The 18,515-nt window shown below is 59.4% G+C and overlaps 2 protein-coding genes and 1 pseudogene across 2 annotated transcripts, besides 2 other annotated features; all 3 read left to right on the top strand.

The window, feature by feature from the left end:
- Positions 1-18,515: part of a sequence feature (areas not merged during assembly with more than two copies in the genome that could not be assigned to a particular haplotype) that runs on past the window's edge.
- Tc00.1047053510095.80 (uncharacterized protein) lies at positions 639-1,145 on the top strand (the record flags this gene model as incomplete). Its single annotated transcript, XM_808477.1, has 1 exon — positions 639-1,145. One exon carries the CDS (start codon positions 639-641, stop codon positions 1,143-1,145), a length of 507 nt encoding a protein of 168 aa, XP_813570.1.
- On the top strand, positions 2,273-5,086 carry Tc00.1047053510095.70 (annotated as a pseudogene).
- Positions 6,745-17,124, top strand: Tc00.1047053510095.50 (dispersed gene family protein 1 (DGF-1), putative; the record flags this gene model as incomplete). The annotated part of the gene is made up of 1 exon (XM_808476.1): positions 6,745-17,124. The coding sequence occupies one exon, from the start codon at positions 6,745-6,747 to the stop codon at positions 17,122-17,124; it is 10,380 nt and encodes a 3,459-aa protein (XP_813569.1).
- Positions 11,602-11,646: a microsatellite.

The raw sequence follows: 18,515 nt of genomic DNA, 5'->3' as shown, positions 1-18,515 counted from the left end.
ATGAAGGAATGGCGTGAGGAAAGGGGAATTTTGATTGGAGGGGTATTTGGACCGGATTCATTTGGCTGCGGTGGACACATGCACGATGGATGTGTTTCCGCATAATGGGGGAGGATGCGACAGGACTTTCCGAAGTGACCCGTCAATGCAATTCGGGTTTCATAGCACTGAGGCAGAGTGGTTTCCCTGCAATGGCTGGTGACGGCCCCTAGTGGACCGGTGTATTTATGCTGCTGCTGCTGCTGCTCGAGGAGGCGTAGAAGTGCGATTTGAGGTGAGCGGCGGAAGGGCCACACACCCCGCAGTGATGGTTGTCGCTGGCCCAGCGGGTGCCTCTGAGGGTTTTGTTGGATGCAACGTCCTTATGCCCGTCTCCGGATGGCGGCATCCCTGATGCAGCCAACGAACGGGGCTGGGAGCGACGGTGAGACGCAAGCACGTGTGGATGTTCGGAGCGGCCGGCGCACCGCACGCTGAGAGCATGGCACGGTGAGGACCGGGCCTAGAAAAGGGACACCGCGTGGGACGTCAATCTTCACTGCAGCGACCGCCACCGAATTTGGATTTGCTCGCACCTTCTGCGGTCCCTCCTCCCTCACTTCTGTGCCGAGGACTGTGCCGCGGGATCCAGCAGCGCGATGTTTGGCCGCAGGAGCATGGCCCGAACACATGATTTGTGGGAGGGGATGTGCACTGCGACGAGAAGGAAGAAAATGTTGCGAGACGACCACCACTACCAGACCGGAGTGAAGTTGTGTTTTGTCCACTTACGCGAGGGCAGCCTGCCACCTGGTCGGTTAGGAGGATTATTTTTATTGCGTCGTTGCGCTCTCTTTTTATTCCGCTGCGTTTTCCTGCGGACCTGCGAAGGGAGATTTGCAAGAAATTCCTGCGAGGCGTCCGTGCCGTCGTCGGAAAAGCGGATCCCCCTTGAAAAACGCCACTTTTTAAATTTATTTTGGGCGGGGAGTTCCAGTCGATTCAACGCGACTTTGTTTTGCGTATTTGATGCGTGTGTTTCCGAGCGGTTCGGTCTGTGCTCCCGGCCCACTCGGATGTGGTGTGCGCGTCGACGTGAAGGTGCCTGCCAGCCGTTTTATTGCCTTCCCCGCTGTGGCTGCCGCCGCTGCCTTCTTCCCTCATGAGGTCCTGCGGCTTCTTGACAAGATGTTTTGGAGAAGGCGTTGCCGCTCTTATCGTCCATTGTATTTTGATTCTGGTGTCGCGGTCAGGAGACATTGAACGAGAGGGTTTGCTGCCCTCTTGTTTTATTTGCCCTCTCTGCCTGACGGCCAGCTCTACACAAACGTGCTCCTCGGCACCTCAGTTGGTGCTGGCGGGTTTGCTCACAGTTGTCACTGGCAATCGCATGCGCCAACTCTTCTCTGCTCCTTTTCAGTGTCGCATTTATTTATTGATTGACGGACGCCATTCTGTCCGGCGTGTCACTTTGATTGGATTGTGTGGGACTGCTCGCCAACACCATCAAACGAAACAGGCCGACTTTTTCACGTATTTAAATCCATCCTGCACGCGTATTTTTTTACGCTCTGTTGATGTGCACTCAATTAGCGAGGAATCCGGAAATATGTGTGCGTGGAATTCTTCCTGTCATGTGGACTGCGGGGAACACCGAGGGGCTGCCACTGTTATTCCGCAGAGTTGTTGTGTGTATTCAGGGGGTTGGCAGGGAAATTCCATGCAGCCTGCTACTGCTGGTGTGTCCCCAAATGTTGTCACTCCATGCGAATAATGTGCTTCAGCGAGTGAGGGGATTGTTGGGTTTGTGTGCACTCTGATTCTGCTTGCTACTTTGTGCGGGCACGCAACGCTTGATGGGTGGGAAAATGGAGCGGGGCGATGCGTGGCCGCGTCTCGTCCATTGTTCACTGCACGATGGTGTGGTGCGCATTGTGGTGTTGACTTTGCGATGTGACTGCGGTCTTCTGTGCGGCAATGGCGGTGGGTGGACGAGAGTGTTGGCCCGCGGCGGGACGGTGGGATCGCGCTTTTTTCTTTCTCTGCGAGAGTGCGGAGTTATTTTTATCGCCAGTGATAGGGCAAACCGACGGACAACGTGAATAAAACGAAATAAAAAAGGGCGATAATGTGGCGGTGTTGTGGCCAATTGCACGTTGTGTTGCTGCGGGGGCGGTGGGCCTTGACTGTTTCACCGACAGGCGTTGCAGTGCGGCCGCATGGCGCACCGGCCGCCCCGCCGTGCGAGTGCCACGCCCAACGCCATTGGGACTGCGGGACGAGACAGCCGCGACTGTCCTTTGGAGCCAGCGGCACCTTCTGGCCGCAGTTGGGCGGTGCGAGTGGGATGCTTCACCGCACGGGCGTTGTGATGGCGCCTTGAAGCGGCATCTCCGGCGATGGTTCCGACGCTGCGGCTCGACATGCGGTGGGGAGTAAAGAGCGACCGCAGTGGACTCTTGACAGTCGGCTGCATAAATTACTGCTGGAGGGAAATGAACGCATCACCAACATGGGGCTGAATGATTTCCTTCGGAATTATTTTGGCGGCAGGGGCGTTGAGGAATTCAGTGAGAACGTCTATCTGAAGGACCTTTTGAGTAGCCCCAATGACTTCATCCAAGACGAAGTGTTATTGAGCCCAATAAAGGCATTGCCGTCGTACCAAGAGCTGAAAAAAGAGCGTGAGGAGTATTACGTGCTATCGGAGGCTTCACATAAGCTTAACAGAGAATATATTGTCACTCTCAGGCATTGGAGGGAGTTTAAAAGAAAGGATACGGTCACTCCTCTTGCAAGGGCACAGATAAGCACAGCCTGCTCTTATGTACTGAGAGTAGAGAGGCGGAGGGCAGAAGAAGGGGAAAGGCGAGAACGACAAGGACTGGGGATTGACGTTTCCACTAGGATTAAATATGCGGTGTTTAAAGGAAGGGTTCGCGTGGATAAAATGCGGCTGAATGATTTTCTTGCGATGGAATTGGACGGCAGGGGCGCTGTGGACGCCAATTGGGATGTCTTGCTGAGGAGTTTTTTAAGGATTCCAAGAAGTATATTTGCGGTGCGGGAGTATTGGGCGGAATGCAGGCGTCCGATCATTACAATACGATGGAGAGGGCTGTGAGGGATGAAATGGACATGGAAGAGGATGTAAGCAAGCTTTACGAGCATTGCATGGACAATCTACTGAGGTGGTTGGTGGCTGCTGCGGAGGCAAAAGCAAGTGTTCATGAAATCACCAAAAGGTTATTGGATGCAGCCGCCGAGGAAGCGGGGAACCCAAAGAAGTCGAGTGCACCGAGATAACTGGAGGGATTGTACGAGTCAGTGTACAATGCGAGGTGGCATCATGTGGTGGAAGTTTCTGGCGGCGAGGGGACGGGAATGGAAGTGAGGGAGGGGAACCACAGCAGTCATGGGATTACAAGAAAGTTGACGACACCCTCGAAAAGGATGACGGTGTGTGGCAATCCGGTGCACCGCGTCCCAGGCTGATGGTGCTCACCTCGCACAAGGGATGGCCGTACTCGTGGAGATGGAAGGAGAATAAATCCACTCGTGACTGCCACGTGAACTGTGAGGTGGATCGAGTGTGGCAGATTGTTAAGGGCGATCTCACCGAGTGGTTCAGCAGTCACGGTGGGACCGACTTTAAGCCCAAGCAGCGTCTGTTGATTGGGACGCCCGGGATTGGGAAGTCGATGAATGCCGGCTCGTACCTCCTCTACCAGCTGCTGCACTATGATGCGGAGCAGCTCCCAATGGTTGCGTACGTTGTTGGGAGTCAATCATTTCTGTTTGACAAGACCACCAAAACGGTATCAACATACAGGGGTGACCCCAGGATTGAGGATGTTGTAAACATTTTTTCTTTGCGTGGGGTTAAGGGGTATTGTATCTACGATGCGACATTGGCATGTCGTCAACCGCCTGCTGGTTTGCCTTGCAGGGGATGGGGCATGATTGTGGTGACACCGCCAGACAAAAACGACTATGAACGGTGGGCAAAAAAATGGACGCTACTGCAATCGTAACGAATTGTCCCGAAGAAAACGATGTGAGGGCAATGTGCATTTGGATGAAACGCAATTGGCCCCTGCAGGAGCAAGCGGAGTACTGGAGGGAGGTGAGGGGTCGCATGAATAACGTGGGACCAATTCTCCGCTCCATCTTTGGCAAACAGGCATGTGATGACCGCATTAAAGCGTGTCAGCAGGCCGTGGATGGGTCGACCGCCTCGGAATTGGAGCGCAATTTGGGTATTGGCTGTTGCTACTCGTCCAATGACAGCGACTTGTCTCGAAAGCTTGTGAGGGTTGTCCGAGTACGACGGGGAAACAGCATTGAGTCGCCTCTGAATTTGCTGGTATCTTCCCACCTCGAACGTGAAACTTTGTCCAGGCTGGAGGAAGAAATGAAGCAGTCCGATTTTATTTTTTTCGTTTTGGGGTTCTGGGATTATGTCCCACCATATCTTATTGGAAAGTGTGCCGTATCCGCATTTTTGAATGAGGATTTCCTGCGTGCGATAAGAATTAAAATCAAGGAACTGAGGCCACCAGGACGACGTGAGCCACACAGGTGCACTGAAAGAGCACTCAGACAAGAGCTTCACCAGAAAAGAGGTTCTGCCGCCACCGGAACGCCTTTCCAATCCGGTTGCTATGGACCACTGGGTGCTGTATGAGCCCAAAGCCCAAAACTTTCCGCTGGTGGACGGCCTTTTCTTTGTGGATTCAAATCCGAAGACGCTGGTTGGTCTGCGGTTGGCTACGGCGGGTGGGCACCACACCACCGCCAGCACTGTGAGGCAGTTCACCGAGTATCTGGCGGCATATTTTAATGGTTGGGAGGAATTATCCCGAGAAATGTCGTGGGAGATTATTTACGTGCAGCACGCAGACAGCACGCCGATGAATGACTGGCAGAGGTGTGATGTCGTCAATTCCAATAATGTGAGCGATGATGAAAGCCGTGAAATAGCGGCGTTTTGGAAGGAAGAGGTGCGCCAGTACCAAGTGTCAGTATCGTACAGAGGCTTTAGAGGAGACGAAGCACTCCGAAGTGAGGAAGAACCGTCGAAATAGGAAAACAAATTAGGGAGTGAAGGGATTGTTTGGTTTCTGGCAAAAAACATTGGGGCTGTTTTATACATTTGGATGCTTTTGTGTGGAGGCGAGGCATACTGGGAGAATTGCTCCGTTATGGAAGAATCGTTGTGTCCGGCGGTATTGCAGCATGACTGCATTTTCCAATTACATCTATTGTGTTATAGGGCCCATCGTTGACGGAGGCATCTGTAGGGGATGTACGAAGGATGAGTTGTACCGAGGAGATGGTGTACTCCGTGTGGCGGCAGTGGCATTTTGGCGTCGCGTCATGGTGGATGAGAGCCCACCTCTGCGCGTGGCCGGTGTGGTGGGTGCCCGCTCCGCGTGCGTTGTGAGCTGGCTGCGGGGCTGTCCCCATATCCCGTTGTTCGCGGGAATGATCGGGAGGCGGTGGTCGTGGGTCACTCGTCCTTGTCCATGGCGCTTGCCTGTTTGCGTTGTTTGGCTTTTTTTTGGGGTTGGCCGGATTCTCCCATGCGCGGGCTGGCGGCGTTATTACTGTGTGAGCGTTGGGCTCCGCCGTGACTCGCCTTGTTGTTGCTCTTTTCTGTGGGCCACGGTCCCCCGTGCCGTCTCTTCCGGATTGTCTCGTGTCCTGCACTTTGTGTGGGTGATGTGCTCTGCACTCCAGTGGCGTGTCTGATGTATTGCCGCTGTTGTTGTCTTTTCCACCTTGCGCATGCAGACACGCTAGTAAGGAAAACAGGCGCGAATAACCACTGTGCACTCTGAAATGACCAACAGCAAACACACCGCCCAAACACACACATATGCTCTCACGTGTTGCTGCAGTGAAGGCACCCCGCACGCACAACCGTCGCCGCGTGACCGGATCCAGCGGAAGGAGGAGGGGAGGAAGAGAGAGTGAGCCACAGAGACCCAACATGTCCCGGCATGTGTTTACTTCCGCGGTGCTGCTTCTCCTTGTCATAATGATGTGCTGCGGCAGTGGTGCTGTGGGAGCGGGTAGGTGGGAGGGAGTGAGGGTGAGTGGCACCCGATTCCGTCTCGCAAATTGGGGATTTCCACACGTGTGCTTTTTCTCGACAGCCTCTTGCGGCTCTCAGGCCGTGGAGTGGGAGAGGATATGAAGGGTTTGCTTTGATCAGGAGAAGGATGCGTGGAACAATTCCCTTCTGTGGTCTTTTCGGTGATGTTGGCAGCGGGTACGAGAAACATAAATTTGAGCAATTATAGGATGAAATTTTGATGCTGTTCCGTGTATACTGCTCAATTGCCGTCAATTCACAACAAATCCGCGGTGCGTTTTGGTGCGGTTCCGGCCGATGAGGGGAGGGCGATGGTGTCACTGGCGTGGTTGCTTCTGAGCGTCTTTGTGTCTGTGGTTGCGCTGTGGTGGGGACTGTCTGTGGCCGGATGCGTCTGAGTGCCGCTGTGTTTATTTGCTGCTCCTTTTTATTCCTTTCCTGAAAAAACAGTTAGAGATAAATTGGCTTGACCAGCACAACTATCGTTTCAAGGTGTTAGGAGTTACTTGCGGTATTAGGATAAGCAGTAGTGGGATAGCGATTTATCGGAATTGTGTCTCTGGATTTCCCATCTGTGGGAAGGGATTTGTTAGGCAGGAGTTACGGTTGACGGGGCGAGTGCGACACGCCACGACAGTCCTGTTGATACCTGTTTGTGTCGGTGGATGCGGTCTGCGGTGGGCGCGTGTCCGCGCAGCCGGCACCGTGTGCGGTGCAGGGCCATTGCGGCTGTGCGTGTGGCGCTTCTTTTTGTGTTGGCGCTGGCTGCTGCTGCTGCGTGGATGCCTGCGGCGCATGCGGTGGTGTTGCGACTGCGGGGCGGCACGGTGGACAGAGCCATCACGGTTGGCCGCGCCGTGGACACGGTGCTGATGGACGGCGTTTACATCACGAACGGCGTGGCTGTTGTGTTTGACGTGCCGGCGATGCTTCCCGGCGCGCTGCGCCTCGAGTTGAGGGATTGTGTGTGCGACGGCGGTGCGCAGATCCACGTGCGGGGCTACAGCGGCGAGCCGGCGCGTGACCGGAGCCTGGAGGTGAGCGTGAGCGGGCTGTCCGGCGGCTACTGCTCGCTCGTGTTTGTGCACAACCTGCCGGCACACACGAACGTGACGGTCCGTGACTCGACGATTGTGACGGCGGGGCCGATGCACTACTCCCAGCTGAGCGGGCTGACGGACGCGGTGGCGTCGCCGCTTGTGCTGCACGCGACGTCGCTGCTGCATTCGCAGCTGCGTGTGAGCAACACTGTGCTGAGGTCGTTGCAGGCGGGCGGGACGGCGGTGTACGTTGGCGGCGGTGTGGACCTGCTGTCGAGCGCGGTGGTGTTTGACGGCGTGTTGCTGGAGGCGTTGGGCGGTCCGACCGCGTCCGCGATGCGTGTGACGTCTTCGTCGCGTCTCAGTCTGCGGAGCCACTCGGTGTTCTCCGTGACGAACGTGTCGGCTGTGAGCAGCGGCGGCGGCATTGTGCTTGGCGAGCACCTTGCGGTGTCCGACTCGGTGCTGCGCTTCGTGGGCGTCGAGGGGTCTGTTGCGTCGTCGCTGGTGCGCTGCGACGGTGGGACGATCGGTGGCGGCGGGTGGCTGGAGCTGCACGACGTGTGGGCGGTGGGCGAGGCGTCGTCTGTGGCGTCGCTGTCAGGGGTGACGCTGGGCGGCGGCGCCGTGTCGATTGCGCGCTGCGCTGCCACCGGCTCGACGCTTGTTTCCGGGCTGGCGATCACGAGCGGCGCCGTGTCGGTGCAGTGCAACCGTGCGGGCGGCCGGGTGCTGCGGAGCAGCGGCGACTACCGCTTGGCCGGTCTGCCCTCCGTGAGCGTGGTGCCGTGCGACGGCTGTGCGGCTGCGCTGGCGTGCTTCGATGCGCTGACGGCGTCGTTCTCTGACTGCGTGTGCAGCTGCCGTGCCGGCGGCGTGGGCGACGCGTGCCTGCCGTTCGACGTGCCGCCTGCGAGGGCCGGTGGTGGTGCGCAGGACTGCGTGAGTGGCGTGACGCTGACGGAGTCGGTGACGGTTGGCGGTGGGCGTGCGACGGCGTGCTTCGACTCGGTGGTGTTCAGCGGGCCGATCACTGTGGCGGTGGACCTGCGCTCGATGGACGCGTTTGCTGACGCGCTGAACGTGACGCTGCGCCACTGCGTGCTTGCGGGCGGCGCACAGCTGCGGATTGGCGGTCTCAGCGAGAGCACGGCGCGCCTGATGCCCCACGCCCTCGTCAACATGACGAACGTGACGTCGCTGGAGGGCACGATTGTGCTGCATGGCGCGATGCCGCTGCACTCGAGTGTGCTGCTGGCGAACTCAACGCTGCGCGCGACGGTTGGCGGGTCGCAGTACGTGCCGACGACTCCTGGCCATGCGGGATATCGGTGTGGCCCCGCGCTTGTCCTGGACGGCGTCCGGCTTCTGTCGACGCGGTTTGTCATGACGCGGTCGAAGCTGGTGTGTGGCGGGGGCTCGTGCGCTGCGATCCTCGTGGAGCGCGGTCTCGACGTGAACCTTTCCAGCGTTTTCTACATGGACAACTGCGCCGTCAATTCGCAGACGCACGTGATGTACGCCCTTGCATTGGGCCTGGGTGTCAGCAGTGGCTCTGTGTTCTCCATACAGAACAGCTCGTGGAGTGCGCCGAGCATTAACATCTACGAAGGTGCGTGTGTGTTTGAGGACGTTGCGGTGGCTGGCGGCAGCGTGCTGCAGATTGTGTCCAGCACTTTCCGTCTCGGCTTCGCCATGCTCATTGCAAACACGCTGACTGTGACTGGTGGCAGTTGGCTAGTGCACCGCGACAACGAGTTCCGCACCGCCTACGTTGTGTACGTGGCCGACGAAAACGGCGTTGCGTTCCGCGATCAGAGTGTGTGGTCGATACTTCACAACAAACTCACGTACGGCTCGTACTCGTCGACCCATGCACACATGACAAGCAAGTGGTCACTGCCATCCGACGTGCGCCCGATCATCTACGGCTTGTGCAACGAGGCAAGGGGCTCACCTGTGACGGATTACGGAGTCGACCTCAACATTGAGGCACCCGTGACGGTGCTGGACTGTGGCGTTTGCACTGTGGACGCCGTGTGCTTCGCAGCGAGGACGAGCAGCATTAGCGGCTGTGAGTGCGTGTGCGCTGCTGGCGGATACGGTGGCACTTGTCTACCAGCTGCGGTTCCGGACGGCCTTGGACCGCTCCCGCTCTCAGATGCGAAGGACACGGAGGTCCGCTGCGTGCACGGTGGCAGCATCAGCTCCGTGGACTATCCTGATCCCGGTGTGCGTGGTCTGTGCTTCGTCAACGTGACCTTCACCGCCGCGATTGTGCTTGACCTTTATAACTTTGACGCGCCACAACAGACACTGAACATCACGCTGCTGCAGTGCGTCCTCATGGGCCTGTCGATTAGGGGGAGTGGTGCGCGCGTGCACGTGAACGTGACATCCTCGATGTTGGATTCTGAGGCGTTGGAGTTTGAGGGTGGTTTTGGCTCGAGCTCCCAGATACTGGTGGTGGGCAATAAGATTGTGTCGACGTCGAGCCACGCCATTGCATTTTTGGATTTTTACTTCAGTGCGAATTTTACGCTGCTGCTGCTTGACAACAGCATCGAGGGGAATAATAACGCCGTTTATTTCTCCGAAGCTGCTGTTCTTGATGGTGGCGGGATTATTGTGAAGGGAAATACGCTGAGGGCAACGGAGGGGGGTAGCGGTTTGGAATCATCTGTTTGCGTTTACGCTGTGGAAGTGAATAATGGCGGCTACCTTTTCGTGGAGAACAACACGATGAGCGCGGCTAATGGCGTTTATGTTTTTGGTGATACTTCCGTGAGCTCCGCGGGGCTGCTGAGAGTGGCGGACTGCATCTTTGTTGGCCGAACGAAGGGTTCGTATTCCGCTCTTTTGTACTTGGACGGATCGGTGACACTCGAGGGAGGTGCGCAGTGGCGTGTGGAGGGCAATGTCGTGGGCGCAGTTTCAGTATTAACTATTCCGTATTCCTGGCAGAAAATTAAACTGTCGGGCAGCGGCACTATCGTGGCGCTTGCACACAACCGTCAGGTGGACTTGAGGGTTTCCTTCGCCAATCTTTTCCCATCGAACATTGTAGTGAAGCCGCCCGCGCGTTTTGTGGTTGGGTGCAACCTGCAGGGCGGTGAGGAGGTGTCGTACGACGGCGTGTTTCCGGAGGAGGTGGTGGTGTTCAGGTGTGGCACATGCAACGACGACGCGGCGTGCTACATGCCCGGGACGGAGTTGGTGGACCGCGGCTCGTGCTCGTGCAGCTGCAGGGACGGATGGCATGGCGCGTCGTGCCTTCCCTTCGAGGTGCCCGACACGGTTGTGCCGCCCGTAGCGGAGAGAGCCGTTGACGGCGACACGAGCTGCGTGGTGAACCAGACGCTGACGAGCCTTACGCTGAACGTGTGGAAGACGCACCACTGCTACGAGGGCGTGACATTCAGCGGCGTGGGTGCTGTGCTGACGTTCTCCCTCAATCGGATGCCGCTGCATCTCCCAGTCAACATCACGCTCACTGGGTGCACATTCCTTGATGGGGCTGTGCTGCGGTTTGTTGGGGGTGTTGAGGCGGCCGAGTCAGCGGGCGTCCTGATCCGCGTGAGCCAGACGGTGATGCGGTCCTCTGTTGTTGCTTTTTCACTTGCCTTCCCGCTGCACTGCGACATTGCCGTCACGGAGGTTGACGCCGTGCAGTCCTCTGAGGTCCATTTGCCGGACAACGTGAACAACATGTGTAGCGTATTGTTGCTGCACGACGTTGTGTTGACTGCTTCTTCGCTGTTGGTCAGCAACGTCAGGGCGCATGCCTTGAGTTACGGTGGTTTTGGTTTGTACTCGTTCGGTACGCTGACGCTGGTGGGTGGCAGCTCGCTGTACGCGCGGTACTGCAGCTTTGAGGGCTACAAATACCTGTTCTACGTGTACAGGCTCAGTGTTCGTGATCACTCCGTTTTTGCGCTGCTCAACAATACAATGTTATTCGGAGCAAGCCTTTTGTATCAGCACTCCCGATTCAGCGTGTCGGATCACAGCGTGCTGCGCGTGGTGGGCAACAGCGTCTTTTCATCTTATGCCATTTACGTCAACAAATTGTGGACCGTTGAGCGGTCAAGCTGGTTGGATTGGCGCGACAACGACGTGGGATTGGGTGCGATGCTCTACGACAGTGGCTCCGCTTTTGTGAGCATTGACGGCAGCAGCGTGGTGACGCTGACGGGCTGCAAGATGGGCTCGACGGGGCTGTCGGAGCCTCTGCTATCGCAGGCTGACGCCGGCTACCGGTTTTTTGCTGGGTGTCTGACGGTCGCGGGACGTGTGGTGACGACGGCGGCAGAGCTGGAGCTCCACGGCATCACCAACGCGACGACTGTTGCCGCTTGCGGGGAGCGCACAAAGGACGGCGACTGCTTCGCTCCGCTGACGACGGCGGTCATTGACTGCGAGTGCCGGTGCGCTGCTGGAGGGCACGGCGATGCGTGCGTCCCGGCTCCTGTGCCTGCTGGCCCGCCGCCACTGCCCACGCCGCCACCGCCACCGCCACCGCCGCCGGTTGGTGAGTGCATCAGCGACATGGAGTACCCCGAGGTGGCGCAGGCTGTGGGCAGCGGGCTGTCGTGGCTGTGCTACCGCAACGTGACGTTCAGCGGGGGCCGCATGATCCTGACTGTGCTGGTCGGGGCGATGACGGGCGACGTGGCGAACATCACGTTCGATGGATGCACGTGGAGGGACGGTGCCGTGCTGTTGCTGTTGGGCAACGTGCACGCCGCTGTTAGGTCTCTGAACATCGTCGTCACCGGCAACACGTTTTGTGACGCGTTGCTCAGCCCGGAGGGTGTGTTTCCACCGCACACGAGCATCACGATCAGCGGGAACCGCTTCATTGTCACGAGGCTGATTTTTCGTTCGGGTTTGGCCATTGGCAGACCGTCGTGTGTTGCGATGAATGAGCTGGCGATCAGCAACGACTCCGCGGTGGTGCTCAGTGGCAATGTGTTTCAGAGCGTGAGGGCACCGTCAAGCGCCATTCACGTTGTCAGATTTGCGGTGAGGGTGTCGTGGGGCTCTGTGTTTGCGGTGATGGGCAACACGTTTCACATGGCTGGCGCTAACAGCACTCTGATACATCTTGGAGGGTCTAGCCAGTCTTCGTCGCTGAAGGTGCTGAACAAATCTGCCGTGGTGATTCGAGGCAACGTTGTGACGATGCCGGTGAAGTACGTCATCTTATTTCTTTGGGAGTTACGTGCGGAGTCTCTGTCAGCGGTTGTGTTTCAGGGCAATGACATGCAGGGAAGCTCGGTTGTGTTTTTTTCAGGTTACTCCTTCAACATTTACTACAACTCCTGGCTGCAGCTGAGCGACAACCTTTGCCGCGTGTCTCCAGTGGTTGCTTTTGCTGTTTTTAACCCCACGGTGAATCTCCGTGACTCCACGGTGTCTGTGTCCGACAACCAATTTATTTCCAGCACGTTCACGCCGACAGCGCTATGGATACCCAAAAGGCCCCGCGGTCTCACAAACGGAGCTATTGTGGCCGCGTGCAACAGTGTGAACGGCGAGGAGGAGGGAGTGCAATACAGCATTTCCTCCGTGTACAATGCCACCATTCTGACCTGCAGCGACCCATGCACTCTCGCGGCGTCGTGCTTCCCCGCGTACACGACGACGGTCTCGAGTGATGGCTGCGCCTGCACGTGCGCTGAGGGCGGCCACGGCGATGCGTGCCTGCCCGTCGCTGTTCCCGAGCCGCCGAGCACCGACGGCGCCGACTTGTGCGTGCGGGACGTGAGTGTAGACGTGGAGGTGAACGTCAGTTTCGGGACGTCGGTGGTGTGCTACGTTGGCGTGACCTTTGCGGCGGACTTTGTGGTGGACGTGGGGTCGATGTCAGGGAGCGTGCGCAACGTGACGCTGGTGAACTGCACGTTTTTGGGCGGAGCGAGCCTGTACGTTGTCGGGTGGCTGTCCGACCCGCCTGCTGGCGAGCGCGTTGATGTGTTGGTCAGCGGGCTTGAGTCGCGCTCCGGCGGCGGCGTGTTGGTGGCGAACCGATTTCCGCCGGGCTCGCGCGTCACTGTGGTGGACTCGGTGCTGATTGCAGAGAAGCGTGTTGCGCACCGCGGCGACTACGGCCTTGGCGACGCGTCCGCGTGCCTCGTGCTGCACAACGTGAATCTGACGGGGAGCGTGCTGACCATTGCGCGCACGCATGTGGCGGCGGTGTTCCGCGACGCTGTTGGCGTGTTGTTTGTTGGCGGCGTGGCGCTGTCGTCGCGCGGTGCGCTGTACTTGGACGGGCTGTCGGTGCAGACGGCGCTGGGGCTGTGCGTGTCGGTGGAGGGCGGTGTTGCTGCCAGCGGCGGCTCCGTGGTGGCGTTTGCTGACAGCGACTTCCTGCTGTGCAAGCACGCGGTGTCTGTGCGTGGGGCTGTGAGCGTGTCGGGCTCTGCTGTGGCGCTTGTGCGGAGCGACTTTTCGTCGACGGAGGACTACGCGGTGGCGTTTTATTCGACGGTGAGCCTGGATGGTGGGTCGATGCTGCTGGTGAAGGGCAACGTGCACGACGGCGTCTCGAGGGAGATGCTCTACGCTGCTGGCGCCGTGACCGCTGCTGGGAGCACGCTGAGCTTTGTGCGCAACCGAGCACTGCTGCCGCGGATGGTCTCGCTGAGCCTGTCGCTCTCGGCTGGGGCGCATGTGAGGGTGGTTTGCAACGACGCCGGTGGACGTGTCCTGTCGACGGCGGAGGAGTACGCTGCTGCTGGATTTGGCGACGCTGGGAGCATCGACGTTGCTGGGTGCGACGACTGCGACAGGGACACGCACTGCTACGCGCCCGGGACGGCGTCGGCGAGCATGAGGAACGGTGTGTGCGTGTGCGCGTGCGGCAGCGGTGGGTACGGCGAGGCGTGCGTGCCTGTGGGAGCTCCCGCGCTGCCGCCCGCTGTGGGCACCGCGTCGAGCGTGTTTGTCCGCGAGGGCGTGACGGTGCAGTCGGTGTCCGTTGTGCCTGCCGGCGCGAGCGAGGTGACGCTGCGCCACGTTGTGCTGGACGGCGTGAGTCCTGTGCTCTACGTGCCGTGGATGGCGCGGGACGGCGTGCGGATCGTTGTGCAGGACGTGTCGCTGCTGAACGGTGCCGTGCTGTACGTGATGGGCGGTGGAGCGTTGCGCGGTGCGGGGGCGGCGGTGAGCGACGAGAGCGGGCCGGTGGAGCTGTCGGTGTGCAACGTGGAGGCGCTGAACGGTGCGCTTGTGCTGAGCGGCACGTATCCCGCGGGGTCCGTGCTGACGGTGACGGACTCCCTGCTGGTTGCCACGAGGTCGACGCCGCTTGTGTATCTTCCCGGCTCGCAGTCCTCGCCGTACGCACCGGTGCTGGTGCTTTCGGGCCTGCGGCTCGTGCGGTCCGTGCTGGTTGTGTCCGGCGTTGCCCTCGTGACTGTGATGACTGGTGGGCGGACGGTGGTGGTGGACGGCGCCGTGCTGGAGCTTGTCGGTGGCGGTGTCGCGCTGGACGCGGCTGTGTTCGGTGGCGAATATGCGTTGTACGCGAGTGCGCGCGTGGTTGCGTCGGGGGGCGCTGTGCTGCGCGTGTCGGGGAGCCAGGTTTACGCCGCGCATGGGTTGGTGTTCGACAGCGGTGTGGAGGCTAACTTGTCCGCCGTCGTAGTGAACGACAACGCCGGTGCGCTGACGGATGGCGCGCTGCTGGTGCTGCGGGGGTTGGCGTCGTTTGTGTCCGGGTCGTGGCTGTCGGTGCGCGGCAACAGCATCAGCGGCAGGCTCCTGTCGGTGCCGTCGTACCCGCGCAGTGCGGAGCTCGTGCAGAGCACGCTGACGCTCCACGGGAACGCCGGCAGCGGGCCCGTCGTGATGGACGGCACCGTTGCGCTCGGGGGCGCCGGCCGACGGTTCGTCGTGGGGTGCTTGACGCTCAACGGGCAGGCGCTGCAGCCGATGGACTACAGGTCCGCCGGCATCATCGGGGAATTCCGTCCCGTGGCGTGTGGCGTTTGCGACGCCGACGCGCACTGCTTTGCTGCTGCGACGAGGGCGATGTCGGGGTCGTGCGGCTGCCGCTGTGCTGAGGGCGGGTACGGGCGCGACTGCCTGCCGGTGTACCTGCCGCACGTGGACGGGTGCAACCGCACGCCCGGCATGCCGCTGCTGAGTCGCACGGCGACGCTGACGGAGACGCGCAGCCCGACGCCAACGTGGAAGCCGACGCCGAGCGCGACGCACTACAGTCCGACGCAGTACGGGCCGACGGAGACGCTGCAGGTGACGGAGACGGTGGCACTGCCGCCCACGCGGACCCCGACGGCGTCGGTGAGCAGCACGCCGTGGTGGAGCGACGTGGCGTGCCCGACGCTCGCTGTGACGACGACGGCGGCTGGTGGGAGCCTGACGCAGAACGACATCCGCGGCGGTGGGAGCGCCGTCCCGACGCTGCTTATGGTGGCGCTGCCGCCGCCGTTTCGGTGGGCACGCGACCCGCAGCTCGGCACGCACCTGAGCTTCGTGCCGGTGTCGACGGCGCAACCGAGTGGGTTCGGCGGTCCGTGGGGAGCGATGCTGAGCAACGCGACGTGGGTGCGCAACGCGACGAATCCGTCCACCGTCCTGGAGCTGGCTGTGCCCATGCACCGCGGTTACTACATTGCTGTCGACGAGACGATATTCATTCGCTGCGACGCTGCGGCGGTGTTCGGCGGCTGCAAGGGTGTGCTGCTTGGGTCCTTCACGATCAGGTCCGACATGCTGCCCGCCGCTGCCAGCGCCCTCTCGGCGATCACCGGCGTTGTTGCGGGTGCGGCGGCTGTTGCCGTGGTGGTGACCGGCGGGTTGGGCTCCGTCCTGGAGATGCAGGCGCTCGGCGTATTTGCGAGGATGCCATGCGCCTCGGCGCAGGAGCGTGCGAGCACCGCTGCGCTGCCGTACTTCCTGTCGGTGTTCGCTGCCCTTGACCCGCTGTGGATGGTGGTGGGCAACGCGCTGCTCGCCGCTGTGTTCGGGTGCGTGCACTGCGGTGTGACGGCGGCCTTCCAGCGGTGGCGCGGCGTGGACGCGGCGAGTGCGTGGGCGGCGATGCGCTTCCCGAGCCTGACGTACGTTGTGGCGCACGCGATGCACCTCGGCATCTTCTTCGGCTCCGTGCTCGCACTGACGATGCCTGGCGCCCGCGTGCAGCACCGCGTGATTGGTGTCGTTGGCGTGCTGTACGGTATGGCGTTTCCTGCTGGCGTGTGCTACTTGATTGCCCGCCACGTGGGCGCGAGCTTTACGAGGTACTGGCAGTTTTCGAGGAAGCCGCTGCACGAGCGCCTGCTGTACCCCGTCGGGTATTGGCACCCCGCGGCGCAGCAGCGGATGTACGGCGGCATGCTGACGAACATGAGGGGCAGCCGCGTGTACTGGTGCGTGTTCCAGCTGTCGGTGCTGTGCGTGGTGGGCCTGATTGCGGCTGTGCACCCGCCCGTGGGAGGCTGCCACGTCCAGTACTTCTGCATGGCTGCTGTGCTGCTTGCGGGTGCGGGCGTGGTTGCCTTCACGAACATGATGCGCTCGGCCTTCCTGACGGTGATGCACACGGCGAGCTTTGTGCTCCTTGCGGCGCTGTGCGTGGTCAGCGCGGCCAGCCATCTTGTGCCGAGCGACGGCGGAGCGAGGGCGTACGCGGCTATCGTGCTGCTGCTGACGGCTGTGCTGCTTGCGGTCGCTTTATACAGCGTCGTTGTGTGGTACGCGGAGGACCGCCACTGGCAGGAGCTGCGCGAGCCGCGGCGTGGCGGGCTGGAGGCGCTGCTGCGCGATGGCGAGGAGAGCGACGAGGAGAAGCAGAAGCCGCACGACGTGACTTCGTTGTCGTACGCCTCAGGCACCACCGCTGCGTCTTCTTACCGGCCACCCGCTGCGCCGTTGCAGCCCATGGCCGGTGACACCCGCTCAGACGCCCTGAGCCCGCTGGACCGTGCATCCAGTGCGAGCTGCAGCATTAATTATGCTCTTCTGGACAGGTGAAGATGCTTTGCTTGACGGAAGATTTGGCGCATTTTCTCCCTTCGGGGGTGGAAAGGCTTCGCCCCCAACAGTAACGCTACGCGGCGAGAAGGCACAAAGCCCCTCGCAGATGCGGCATAACGTGGACGCTTCTGGCGGATATCTGCTTTCTTTCCATTATTCATAGATTGGTTGGATGATTGATTTGGTGTTCTTATTTTATTTTACCGATTATCGACGACAACGGATTATCGAACTATGACGCTAGCCCGGCGTGGATGCGTAACGGGTGTGTGCGTGTGTTTTACGCTCTTCGCTGCAGCACCGAATATGGGGGCTGCTGCTCTCTCTATTTCATGTCTGTATTCAGTAATGAGGACGTGCCCGACGATGGTGGCTGGTGTGCGGGCCATAGGATGCATTCAAGAAAACGTTAGGGAAAACAATCGATGAGGCTCTTCTGTGACGCGTCATCTCCTGGAGGTTGTGAGTGTGCGTTGTTGGCTGATATGAGGGAGGGCGTGGGGGCCACGGCTGTGCAGCTGCGCGGCCACCCATCGGACTCCGCACCGAATGCGTCATTGATTGTTGGTTTTTGTTGGTTTGTTTCTATTTTTTGTGCGGGTGCCTGCAGTGACTCTCCCTCCTGTTGCACGATGACTGTGTGGGAGGGCATGCCTGCCGCTCCTTATGCTTCTGATGCTGTGTAGAAGGAACAGCGAGAGAAGGAACGAAGAATTATGCGGATTGATGTATTACTTTGTGTATGCATATATGTATCGATGTACTTCTGTGGATTATTTCATTGTTTCTCTTTTCTCCTTTTTTCTTTTTACGTCGCTCCACACGTGTCTCAGTGCTTGCTTTAGTACGGCCACACACGGGTAGCTTGAGCCGCGGATGGTTTTTTCTTTTTGATGTCATTTCCTGTTAGACGCTAACGCGGGCACGTTTGGCAAGCATCCACTCTCCACAGCACGCTGCCTGATATTTTGGAGTCATCTCAGATGTAACGCCGGCACCACCGCCGTGGCACTCATGGGAAGTAAGATGGGACGCGGGGCAGCGAAAGATATTGTGCTGCACATGTGTCTGTTGCATTTGTTCTGTCGTGGTGGCTTCAATGTGGAAGAAGACGGACGAACATTGCACGATTCCGTGGCTTGGAGGAGTTATTACACTCTTTTATTACTATTTTTTATGATCACTGGCTTCCACCCGTGTCTGTTCCGATTTCTTTTCTGAGTGGAGCTGCGCCATGGCCGTTCTTTTTTTTTTGTTTGCAGGAGGAAAAACTTATTACGAGTGACGAAACCACACGTCATGCATGCGGCGTCCAGGGAGGTACGTATTTGAGGTGGAGTGCACATATGTGGATGTCACGTGAGAAGGAAGGGGTGTTGACTGCCCAA

Source organism: Trypanosoma cruzi, genomic scaffold (genome assembly GCF_000209065.1).
Source record: "Trypanosoma cruzi strain CL Brener 1047053516611 genomic scaffold, whole genome shotgun sequence".
Lineage (NCBI taxonomy): Eukaryota > Euglenozoa > Kinetoplastea > Trypanosomatida > Trypanosomatidae > Trypanosoma > Trypanosoma cruzi.
This window is presented reverse-complemented; position numbering and strand designations above follow the sequence as displayed.